Here is a 13,917-nt window from a genome sequence, read left to right as displayed (position 1 = left end):
TGGTGGGGGGGGTGTACGTATGTTTATAAGTATATATATGTGTGTGTATATGTGTACATATCTACGTATATGTAAGCATATATAATTGTGTATGTATTTGTATAAACCCATATGTATGCGTTATTAGGTTCTGTATGTAAGTACATATTTCTGTACGTATGTGTGTGTATATATGTATGTATGCGTGTATGTGTGTTTATGTATGTATATGTATGTGTATATATGTGTATGTGTGTATATATATATGTGTGTGTGTGTGTGTACACATATATATATATATATATATATATGGATATGTGGATATATGTATATGGGTATGCGTATGTATGTATATATGAAAACACTTGAGTTCTTTTTCTTTTATATATAGATATATATGTATTTGTATGTATGTGCATGCATGTGTTTACGTATGTATACATGTATGTATATGTATATGCGTATCTGTTTATTTTATTAGGTAATAGGCGTAGATGTATAGCTATGTGTATGTGTCTATTTTTATTTATACATGTGTATATATAAATGGATATATATGTGTATATGGGGACATGCACACGTGTGTATATTTGTATATGCGTGGGTACGTATGTGCATATGTATAAATGTGGACGTATGAGTGTATATATGTGTGTGTGTGTGTATATATATATATATATATATATATATATATATATATATATATACACGTATATATATGTATACATATATATGTGTGTGTATCTATATGTATGTATGTGTGTATTTGTGTATATGTATTTATGTATGCATGTACGTTCTCACACATTTATATGTATGTGTTATCCAACCCACTATCCGGCAGCATCCAATTCTCTAACGGTTTTTTAAAAATGAATCGAGTCATAACCTTATCCATCTATTGTTTTCATAATCAGTCATAATGTCTTAGGTTTAAGATGATTCCCATGCATTCCCTGAAGAGAAGGTTACAATTTTAATATCAAAGATCCCTATGGATCACACAGGTTGTAATCCTTTGAAACATATGTAGGAATAAAGTATGCAATTATAACATGCATTTTCTCCATTCCTTAAATTTTTAAATATACTCAAATACCCAAAATTTCAAGGAGTTTCTGCCTTAAAAACAGGAACTAAACCACAGTTATTTTGTGTTCTTTGCTACATTGGTTTCTATTAACCCATTTATTCTATCCGAAGAATTTTTATTCATTAAGATAGAAGAAATACATATTATATATATATATATATATATATATATATATATATATATATATATATATATATATATATATATACACACACACACACATATGTATATTTCGGATATAGACAGAAGTAGCTAGCAAAACAGAGAAATTTTTCTTGTAATTGAACCACTGAACAGCCAGTATATATGTATATCTCTCTTTCCTTTCCCGAGCGTCCAATAACACTATCCGTATCACGTCCTCACTTTGTTGTTTTTTGTGTTTTTTTTAACTATATATATATATATTAGAAAGTCTATGAGAATTACATAATACAGTTTATATACATGTATATAAATATATATACACATCATCATCATTGTTTAATGTCCGCTTTCCATGCTGGCATGGGTTGGACAATTTGACTGAGGACTGGCAAGCCAGAAGGCTGTACCAGACTCTAATCTGATCCGGCAAGGTTTCTACTCTTGATGCCCTTCCTAATGCCAACCACTCCGAGAGTGTAATGGGTGCTTTCTATGTGCCACATGTACATTTACACCAATAACAAAAATCCAAGCTTCAGAATTTTTCCCCTCTACCAATTCAGGGACGATACAACATGTAGCCAACGAATTAGTAAAGAGACTCTCTTTATTACCAAATACAGACCCCTTTTGAACACATCTACAACAAACGACATATCCACCACGGCCTTAGAATAACACAAACACACACCTAAATATTAAAAATGATACTCAAGAGATTCCCAAGAATTCATTAAGAAACAGTCCCAATCACTGCTATAATCCATAATGAGCCACTTTTAGGTCACTTGACCATTTAACATCCTACTACTATTATATCACCTACGTTCCTTTCTTATGCTCCCTTCTCTTTCTCCTTCTTTGTCTTCTTCCTCTCCGCCACCTCCTTCCTAACTTTACCACTATTGCTGTTTATAATAACACCTATGCAAATTTTTATAAACAATACATTCAAAAGAGATGTCTCAACAATTCAATCACTACTACCATCCAGAACAAGTCACTTCCAGGGCACTTGACCATTTAACATCCTACTACTACTATGGCTCTCCCGCATTCTTCTCCTCCCCCTCCGTCCTCTTCTTCTTTTTACCTGTCAAGAATTCACAACGACCTCGAACCCACAAGAGTAAACAAGAGAGACAGAGACAGGCAGAAACAAGGAAAATGCCCCTTGTATTTGAATACTGTGCAAATATTCTTTTAAAAAAACTTTTCTTTTAATTTTTCCAAAATTTAATTGTTTTCTATACTTACAGTTGAAAAAGTCTCAATGACTGAAACCGGTACTGAAATGTTTTTTATAAAATTATTTTAGCATTTTCTACCTTTTTTTTTCCATATATATAAATATATATATATATATATATATTCAAATGTAAATATGTGAAGTATTTATTACTGCTATAAACAGTAATGATGAGGTGGCTAGCAAGACTTCTACCAATACAGGTATAATATACAATAATTGAAGAAGAGAAGGGTAAAAATACCGCTTGCTAAAAATCAGAGCAACAGCTTAAAAAAAACCACCAATCTTATGATAGATATTTATCGTAAGATTGGTGGTGTTTAGAAGCTGTTGCTTTGATTTGTAGCAAGCAGTATTTATACCCTTCTTTTCTTATATATATGTATATATATATATGTATATATATATATATATATATATATATATATATATAATGTATTGTATCACCGATTATTATGACGATACTGTTTACACTATAACCTTGTAGCAACAATAAAGCATATTACGGAGCAGGGTAACAACAACAATCCAAGCACGAACCAACAAACTACGAAAACAACACCCTACCACTTCCTGCAATTAACACCTACCCTCTCTGGTCTCTCAGTCAGACCGTTACTATTCATAGTCGTTCAGTCAAGTCTGTTCTCGCATGGGTTGTTGTGACTCTCGCCACAACATGTAATTGCCTCCAGGACTTATTCTTTGTAAGCCTAATATTTCTGTCGATCCTGTTTGCCGAACCGCTAAGTTACAGGGATGTAAACACACCAGCGTTGATTGTCAAGCGATGTTGCGGGGATAAACACAAACACACACACATATACATATACGATGGGCTTCTTTCAGTTTCTGTCTACCAAATCCACTCAAAGGCTTTGGTCAGCCCGAGACTGTAGTACAAGACACTAGCCCAAGGTTCCGTGCAGTGGGGACACTCCTGTATATATGTATATTTATATATATATGTATGTGTGTTTGTGTGTATCTCAATTCTTTAACATTCATGTATATGTGTGTGTGTATGTACAGGAATGTTAAGGACGTGGACGCTAACCAACTCACCTGTTTTATGAACCCCTTATTAATATAGCAACATTATAATTCTTCTTTACTAGTTTTGATCTGCTAATTATATGTTCACTCTTGTTCTACTCCCCTGAAACGTACTATATTGAGAGATAAATATAGATTAGGCTGAAACAGTCTGTTTATGACATCTTAATAGGTTTATCATGTCCCTGACACATATCCGTAGCAAGTTATGGAGGGACCATACAGAAGGTTGACTACACTAACAAACATCAAATGTACATGATCAGGTTGGTTGAGTACCCAGTAGAAGACAGCAATGACACATTGATATCCACCCTAATTTTCATGTACATTTTCAATTTCTATTTTTACTTCCACAAAGGATTCAGTGAAACTGGATATTGAGAACCATAAGAAAATGACACCATTACTGGAAGCCGTCTCCAGCGCCCACCTCGGAATAATCCATAAATTGATTACACATGGAGCAAACATACATGTTGTCGACAACGATGGCAATAATTGTTTGCACCTTGGTGTAAGGGAGAAGATGTTTCATTCTGAGATGGAACACATTCACATTTTAGATGAGGTAAGTTTTTAAAACTGTTTGTGAATGTGTGTGTGTGGTTGGCATTAGGAAGGGCATCCAACCGTAGAAACCATACCAAAGCTGGCAGTTGGTGCCTGAGCAGCTCTGCAGTTGCCAAGCTCCTGCCAAACCATCTAATCCATGCCAGCATAGCAAACGAATGTAAAATGATGATGAGGAGGATGTCTCTGTGTGTAAGTGAGAGAAAGGGATAGAAATTGAGAAACAGGGAGACAGTGTTTGCTATTTTTTTTCACTCCCATCCATATCTCTTCTTTTAGTATTAAATAATTCAGTTTCTCCTGATAGCACTAGTTGTATTATGTAACTAACGATATTACATCTCCTTTCACCTTCAAAAGCATGGCCACTCAACTGTAAAGAAGGTAACCCATCTTGGATATTGGTCTTGTAAACACTGGCATCACAGTATGAAGGAGAGGTGACCAATGACAGAGATAGAGGGTAGAAGAGAGTTCAGTGTGACATGATAGATGAATACCTTTGTAATACTGGTTAGGGTTAGGGTGACATAGGAAATACATCCAGTACATTCTATGAAGAATGTTCACTGAAACAGCTCTCTGTCACATTTCTTATACACGACAGGTATCCATGATTTCTTGTGGACATGTCATTAGAATGTTGAATGTTAGAACACTAGAGAGTGGATACAACAAAGGAAGATCCTTAGTGTGATTTTGGCTTGGTTTGTATGTTCTACTACATACACACACATACATATATATATATATATATCATCATTTAGTGCCCGCTTTCCATGCTGGCATATCTTAGACAGTTTGACTGGAACTGGTAAACCAGAGAGTCAGTCTGATTTTGGCTTGGTTTCTACAGCTAGACCTTGTGATGAGAGTGACTTTTACGTTAAGATGAGCACACAAAAGTGTGACGTCACAATGTAAACAAACACATGGTAATGGCTGTGCCCTGTGTTGTGTCATAGAAACAGATCTGATGAGATTCCTTGGTAAGATACAGTATCTGGGAAAGTACATGCCAAATCTCTCCAGTGAAACTGTAGTTCTATGGGAGTTGTTGCCAAAGGACATTGCATGGCACTGGGAAGGAAGGCAGCAAACATGTTTCAAGAATTTGAAACAAAGAGTGACAGAGACTCTGGTGCCACAGTACTTTGATGTTACAAAGCCAGTAACGTTATCAGTATTGACACAAGCTGACAAGCCTGTAGCATTTGCTTTGGGGTCACTGAAAAATGCACAAAAGAAGTATGTGCAGGTTGAGAAAGAGATGCTAGGTATCCTCCATAGATGTGAGAAGTTTCATTTGTACATCTACTGGAAAACAATTCAAGTAGAAACTAATTGCAAGCCCCTTGAAATGATATTTCAGAAACCCTTGTGTAGAGCTTCTCTCAGAGGTTGCAGAGAATGTTGCTGTGGCTACAGAAGTATGATCTTCAAGTTACCTACAGGCCTGGCAAACAACTATTGCACGATTGAGATCCTATACAGATCCTAATCATATTTGGTTTCACTACTGTTACCATGCTATTAACCCAGTTTATGGATTGAGTCTCTTTGACGACAACTCCAGCTAGGTCATTCAATCAAGTTCTGCTTGCACCTTGTCCGTCAAAGCAGCAGGCACTTTCCTCGGTGGGTGTACCATGGGTGTGATTTTGTCCACTAATTCTATGTGGTGTCTCCCAGCATGCATCCAAGTCCTTGGAAAAGCTGCTCTGGATATTCTTCCCGTATGTCTGTATTCCCTTTCTGTATGTTGTGAACTCGCTCTACCAACTTCATTTTCTCACAGGTTTTCTTCCCGGTATACTTGAGCGGTTTTCCTCCACAACCTGGAACAGTACTTCATTCAACATGCCACTAATTTCACTTGATATTGATAATTCCATCTGTCCAGGTGGGAGTCACTTTTCTCCGAAGTATGTCATAATTTATCTGGTGTCAGAAGTAGGATTGAATAATCACCCGAATGAATCAGATAAGCCCAACTGTGCTGAGAAGGCAATGTAGCTGAGAACTGGAATCGGTGGACACAAAGGTTTGAACTGCATCTTACAGCTAGCGGAATCGCAACCAAATCACAGAATGTGAAGTGTACTACTTTACTTGACAGAATTGTCTGTGGAATTCTTAGTGATAGCCTCAGAATGCGGTTATTGAGAGAACATGATCTTGATTTGGAAAAAACTGCACAGATGTGTAGAGCTAAAGAAATCAGTGCACAACAATCGAAAAGTTCTTAAGGATGAACAGTCAATCATATCTAAAGAAATCAATGCCATGAATGTCAGTAGGGGTCCAAGAAGAAAGTGTGAACCTCAAGGTAGAACAAAAGAATACCCTCAGTGTAGACAGTGTAGTTACAAACATTGCAGGAGATATTATTGGGGTTGATAGACACAAAGTCCAAGTCCTGGCTGTATTTGGAACCCAAATTATTAACCTCAAATAAACTCAGTTATTCATAATTATTCTGATGACACAACTTTCTTCAAAGTTCATGAAGATATTTTCTTTAAATTTTACAAGAGAAATTCACGAACTATGTTGAATTTCAAGTTCAACTTGTTTAAGTTGAACTGCGTTAATTGGTAGAAAACATATTTCATTATTCTTTCCAAAAGGAAAAAGAAAAGGAAAATAAATTCATTTATGGACAGTTAAATTTAAAGAAAATATATTCATGAACTTTGAAGAAAGTTTCTTTTATCAGTATGATAATGAATATATAACTGAGTTTATTCAAAGTTGATAATTTGGGTTCCAAATATTGCCAGGGCTTGGACTTTGTGTGTATATTGACTGGAATAATATCCCTTGCAATGATTGTAAAGAAGGGAGACGTGATGAGAATGAATTTACATTAAGATGTGCACACAAAAGTGTGATGTCACGAGTTTGTATGTATGACAATGTAAATAAACAGATAGTCATAGAGGCCCTTTGTTACCAACATAGGTAGAAGCTCTCTGAAGTTTGCTGTTTAATCTTATTCTAGCAGCGATGCTCTTGGCACATCCACGTCCACTGCTGACTTGATTACCTAGATAACAGTAGCTATCAACTACTTCTAGGTGTATATATGTTTGTCTGTTTGAAAGATATCAGCATCATCCATCCACTGGTCGATCTGATGGTGTTTATTGTCTATTGTTGCAGCATTTAAGCAACTCTTTGATTCCCAGATATATAAAGGTCACTACAGATGTGTGACTGTATTTCAGACAGTTGATGGTCACCTGCATATTGCTGTAATGTCTTTGGTGAGAAGAAACTACTCTAGCAGTCAACTACCCATTATTATAGGAATTGTCTATCAGACTAACAGGTTCAACAATTTCTTGACTATAATGTGTTGGTGTGTTGCCTCAAGCACGACACCAATCCTTACTTCCTTTACTTCACTTCATCAGCTAAAAATGTTTCTTTATAAATTTTGGAATCATTATTGATATGTTTGGATATGTCTGCCTGTTGTTGGTTTTGTTGCTGTGTCTGAAGAAATTACTATGTTGTTGTTATTCTCTGTTCATTGTTTGTTGTTATGGAAATCAGTTGCAATTTGTGACCAGTGAAAGGTTTCCCAATCAATATTTGGATAATCCAAATCACCAGTATGAAAATATGGTTGACTGCTTTCATAGACGCAGATCTGAAGATATGAAAAATCTGTGAGTTTTGATGGCAGTTTTGCAGATGGTAAACAAAGTAGGAGTATATATGTTGCAGAAAATACTTCTTGTTGTGACCAATTTAAATCTCCACAAGGAAGTACAGAAAAGTTTGAGTGACCATAGACCATCACACGACCTCCATGGTAATTAGAGTGGCCTTTGTGTAACAAAACGTAGCTTGCCATTGTTTGTTGTTGTGTTATATTTATATATACAATACTCTTCCATAAGTATTTCTTTTTATTATGGCCAGTTGGCTTCATCAAGTCAGTTGTATAGATAAGGTCTTGTTGGTTTGTTGTGTTCTGTTACTTGTGATACTTGTTCCATTATATTTCCTACATTTGACATGATTTGTGTATCTATAATATATATTTGTCTAATATTCTACTCATCGTTTTATATTTCATCATTTATAGTGCTGCACTGAGCTCCAACTGTCAATGGATAAAAGGCTCTCTGGAATAGTAGTTGTGAGTTACCTTGCCAGCCAGGGAGCTAGCTTATACCATCGTAATTATAAGAAAGCGACCCCATTGGACAGCGTAAAAAATCAACATTTGAAAGAAAAATTAGAAACATTTTTACGATCACTGTAAGTACTCACTGGCAAGGACAAGATAAACCAGGACATTTTCTATTTTGTATATAATCATGTTTATTTGGTTTTAATTCTCCCGATGTATTCTTCAGTCATTAGTGTCTTGACCCAAGACAACAATAATGATTTCCAAACTGGCACAAGGCCAGCAAGGTCAGGGAGGGGATAAGTCAATTACAACAGCCCCAGTTTGCAACTGGTACTTATTTTATCAATAGCAAGGTAAAGTCAACCGCAGCGGAATTTGAACTCAGAACGTAAAGACAGATAAAATGCCAGTATGCATTTTGCCCCATGTGCTAATGATTGTGCCACCTTGCAGCCTTAAGACCACACATCAATAATAACAATAAACAGAAAATACAGTTGTCAGTGGATCAAACAAAAAACACTATTTTGATTATATTCACATGATTGCTTGTGTTGACAGATATACCTCACCATCCACCTCTAACTATTTTAAAGTTCTGTGACCTCCATGAAAATGTAGTACTAAATAATAAAGTGAATGAACACCTTTTGAAATTGCTATTTAGAAGTAAGAAGCATTTATCTGTCTACCAACAATTTTCTCTCTCTCTTCTCTGACTCAATCAGTCGTCATCATGTAAGCTTTCATGTGAAAATAACCTACAAACACACACTAACAGTTTGTATATCATCATCATCATCATCATCATCATCTTCATTTAACGTCCGTTGTCCATGCTGGTATGGGTTGGCATGCTGGAAGGCTGCACCAGACTCCAGTCTGATTTGGCATGGTTTTCTATGGTTGGATGACCTTCTTAACACCAACCACCCCATGAGTGTAATGGGTGCTTTTACGTGCCTCCAGCACAGGTGTCATTTGCATAACACCAGGGTGCGTTTACGTGCCACCAGCACAAGTGCCAGTTTGTGTGACACTGGTATCTGCCACAACAGCGATTTTGTTCAGCTCGATGGGTTTTCTTCCCAAACACAACATAATGCCAAAGGACTTGGTTATTGCCTCCATGAGGCCCAATGCTGTAAAGTTTGGTAGAACATAGCCACATATCCTCTCCAAACAAAGCTATCAGAAAACATAACAAATTTAAGTAACACATATACCATTCCTAGTGTTTTAGGCTTCAGCAGTTTATTAGTTGTAGCAATTTCTTGCCATACATCTGCCTATATTGACTGATAAGGAAGGAGACACATTATTCACTGAGAGAATTATCTTGAACTTCCTTTGTTGAAATTTAGATATTCTTTGTAGAGATTGAATTTTGGATTGTATAAATATGGTTCTTTCTGTTCTATATACAAGCATCAGTAGGATTTCTTTCCTTCTAGAAATGTTCTTTTATGGGAATGTTATGATAATGATATAAGGTACACGGAGCGCAGGTGTACTACGCTTTACTGGAAAAGGGTAAATGAGGGGATGGAATGCAACGATTAGTCAAGTACAGGAAGAAGATAACCAAAGTTGTTGTTGGCAAGATGGTGTATAATCTTGTGGTAGTTCACCAAGTCAGCTGCTAGACATCAAACTTCAGTGTGCTGATACCCAGAGAAATAATACATTCAATATATGGCGACTAACAGAGAGCATTTGCCTGGTTGTAGATCAGATTGAAGGAAAGGTATATAGCATATAATAACATGCTTCAAGATTGGGGTTCCAGACTGGAAATGAAAGCTGTAAGTGTGGATGTACCATAGCCACATATAATAACTTTAAATTGATAACTTGACAAAGTAACAATGGTCTTACCAAATGATGCTAAGACACTTTCAACCTTTTTGATGATTTTAGGAATGTAGTTTGTCCATCACAGGTCGTTGTTGACATTAATACCAAGGCCACGTTCAAATGTACATATCTACAACCCACTTGAGTTGCCAATCAAGCAATCCAATGCTGCATTGTGTCCAGATTAGATTGAAAGAAAGATATATAGCATAGAATAATATGCTTCAAGGTGGCATCTATTTAGATTAATATATACAAGAAGCAACAAGGTACCAAGAATAGATTATGAGGAGGTACGACTGGAGAGTGAGGCCTTTATTTTTGAATCTACATATTTCCAGAACAATTTTCTATCCAGGTGTTTTGTTATGCATTGTTCAACTTTAATTACTACCTGTTTTAGTCACCTGCTTGATATAGTTGGAGGCTCTGTTGCACCCTCTTTTATCCTTTGTTCTATATAATCTGTATTCACATTCAGCATCTCATCAATCTGTCTTGGCTGTCTTCCATATTGCACTGATGGGGCTTCTAACACATTTATATGGTACTAATACTTTACATGTGACATCTCCAGAATTGTAAACCTGAAGCCAGTCAGGGCACAGTACAATAGGAGTTCCAGTCAGCCTTGTTCCTGTAAAAGCAATCACTTTGTAGGCAGTTGTGACTTTTCTTTCTGACCGTAAGAGATAGATTGGCAAGATTAGAGCATGGTTAGAGTTAGCTAAATGTATCTTGGTAGTGAAGCTGATAAAAATTTCAGGAGCAGTGGTAAATAGCAGATCCAAAGTGCTGTTACCCCTTATAGAAGAGGTGACTAATTGGGATCGCTTTGAATCCAGTACAAAATGAAGGAAATCATTTGCACTTTGTGACCAGTGAAAGGTTTCCCAATCAATATTTGGATAATCGAAATCACCTGTATGAAAATATGGGTGACTGCTTTCATAGATGCAGGTTTGAAGATGTTAAAAATCTGTGAGTTTTGATGGCAATTTTGCAGATGGTAAACAAATTCAAGTAGGAGTATATATGTTGCAAAAGAATACTTCTTGTTGTGACCAGTTTAAATCTCCACAAGGAATTACAGAAAATATTGAGTGACCATAGACCATCACACAACTCCCCATGGTAATCAGAGAGGTCTTTGTGTAACAAAATGTAGCTTGCCATGCTCAAAACATCATTGCAGAGTAAAGAATGTACCCAGGTTTAACTAACAAGATTGGAATTGGTACTTTTAATGTAAGAATCAAAAAGGTGGACCTTGTTACATAAACTGTTGGTATTTAAAATCGATAATTTGTTTCCAGATTGAAACCTGTCACGATTCATAGAGGAGGATGTATTGTCCTTGATATGTTTCCTGGAGCTTTTCCATGTAGTGTAGGGTCGTAATTCAAAGAAGCTACAATACACAACTTCAGGTGTATATCTGGTGCTAAACCAAGACGGGCTTGAGAAGATATTTGCTTTTCACACCTCTCCTTATCAGCAGCTAAACAGTAAGCACATGCCTCAGTAGAAAGTTTATCTAACAAGTCAGCGTTTTTTGAGAAATACATTTGAAGTGGAAAAGTTGTCAAAAAATGTTTGTAGATCAATGATTTCTTCAGATTCACCAATAACAATTTCATCATGTGTGGCAGATTCAATGGCTTTCTCAATGTCCCTTGATTTAGCTTATAACTAGGGGCAGATTTGTATGCATGGCTTTCTTATATGGTCCTTCAGTGTATGATTATGTAAGGAAGTCTACTTTTAATATCCATTACATCAAATATCCAAAATTTCCCTGTGGATAGCCAGATTTTGTTGAAATGCAATGGTGGTAGAAGACACATGGGCCAGGCACTGAAAGGACCAAACCAGTAGTTGGATCGTTTCCCACAATCCTTCAATCATATAACTATAGTGTACCTTTTATTGGCCTGAAATCATCGTGAAGTTAGTGGTGCATAGAAATATGACGTTTACAGCATTCAACTCATCAATTTTGAAAAGATTTCTCAGGTTTTGTACATACATATCATATATAATTCTCAGGGCATTGTTCTATTTTAGCACTGTGACCTGTTTTGTTACCTAGTTCACCCATACATGAAGTTAGAGCAATTGTGTCCTGTCTGTCCATCCATAAAACTCAAAACTGTATGTCTAAGTCTAGAGCACTTCTTAATTAGACTAAATAGAAGAAAGTAATATATATATATATATATATATATATATATATATATATAAACAAAGGTTGCATATAGAAACACACTTGAGTACAAAGAGATATTTGTTGAGAAGAAATGGAATCTATTCTAGAAGTGTAGTATGGTTTGGGAATATATTTAGTTCTCTTTCTGTCAACCAGTTTTTGTGATGTATCACATTCAAGACATATATTTATTAATATCTGTGTATATATATGTATACATATATATGAGGATGGGCTGAAAAGTTCATAGGCTGACTACGATGCAATGAATGAACTTGACCAAATGTGTTTTATTTTTTGGCATAGTCTCCCCTGCTGTCCATACACTTCTTGCATCAGTATTGCAGCACTTGGATTTCCGTGGTATAGAAGCTCTCATCCTGACCCTCAAAAAAGTCCTCAACAGCAGATATGACTTCATCATTGGTCCGATACTGCTTCCCAACCAAGTGTTTTCTCATGTTGGGGAACAGAAAATGGTCAGATGGTGCCAAATCAGGTGAATATGGAGGGTGATCAACCAGTTCAAAGCCACAGTCATGCACAGCAGCCATTGCAACCACAGACTTGTGTGCAGGAGCATTGTCCCCGTGAAGCAGGACCCCCTTCATCAGTTTTCCAGGCTGTTTTCATTACCTTTCGTAGCTCCCTCAGCAAGTTGGCATATAATATTCACCATTGGTAGTATGGCCTTTCTGAAGGGGATCAATGAACACAATGCTGCTTGCATCCTAGAAGATGGAGGCCATCATCTTCCCTGCCGATGACACCACCTTGGCCTTCTTTGGTGGGGGAGAATATGGGTGTTTCTACTGCATGGACTGCTGTTTGGTCTCTGGATCAAAGTGGCGAACCCAGTATTCATCTTGGATGAGGAAAACATTCAAGAAAACCGGCCGGATTTGCTTAAAAAAATGCCAAGTTTACCTGCGACATGACCAGCTTGGTGTGCTTTTGATCAGGCATCAAACGTTGTGGCACCCACTGAGCTGAAACCTTCGACATGCCAGGTTCGTTATGCAGAATGTTCTCAACTCATTCACGGGGGATACCTACAGCATTAGTTATCTGATTAACATTTTAAATGTCTGCCACCCATTACTCTGTGGTGAACATGGTCAACGTTTTCTTGGGTGGTGGCTGTGGCAGGACGTCCAAACCTTGGGTCATCTTCAAGACTTTCCCTACCTTTCTTGAATTCAGCTACCCACATTTGCACAGTTGGTAAAACTGAAGCATCATCTCCTAATGTAGCAACTGTGTCAGCATGAATATCCTTGGGGGCTAACCCCTTTTTCTGCAGATATCTGATAACACCACGGTGCCAAATTTTATCCATTTTCACAAAATGTCTCTAGTACCACTTTTACAAGTCCTCAATTCTGATTCCAATGTGGGTTTATCTGGAAAGCAAAAATGGAGTTAGCATCAGTAAAGGTTGAATTTAATGCATTCCAAGTTTAATTACTGTATGATAACTCCTTCTTAGTCAGCCTATGATACTTTCAGCCCAGCCTTGTATGTCTATGTTAATGTGACACTTGTATACACACAAACCTGCTTGTATGTAATTGTTTACAGAAGAATTTACGATGTACTCT

At 36.6% G+C, this 13,917-nt stretch overlaps 1 protein-coding gene across 4 annotated transcripts in view; it reads left to right on the top strand.

Annotated features, from left to right (window-relative positions):
* Positions 1-13,917, top strand: part of LOC149130331 (uncharacterized) — an 80,777-nt gene that overhangs the window by 44,188 nt on the left and 22,672 nt on the right. For all 4 annotated transcript variants that reach the window (XM_089345169.1, XM_089345168.1, XM_089345167.1 and 1 more), the window contains exons 7-8: positions 3,889-4,098; positions 8,200-8,375. In XM_089345169.1, the coding sequence (XP_089201295.1) occupies positions 3,889-4,098; positions 8,200-8,375 (386 nt within the window). The remainder of the gene's footprint in view (positions 1-3,888; positions 4,099-8,199; positions 8,376-13,917) is intronic.

This window comes from Octopus bimaculoides, chromosome 29 (assembly GCF_046866305.1).
Source record: "Octopus bimaculoides isolate indiv1 chromosome 29, ASM4686630v1, whole genome shotgun sequence".
Taxonomy (NCBI): Eukaryota; Metazoa; Mollusca; class Cephalopoda; order Octopoda; family Octopodidae; genus Octopus; species Octopus bimaculoides.
The sequence above is the reverse complement of the archived record's forward strand: the minus strand, read 5'-3'. Positions and strand labels throughout refer to the sequence as shown.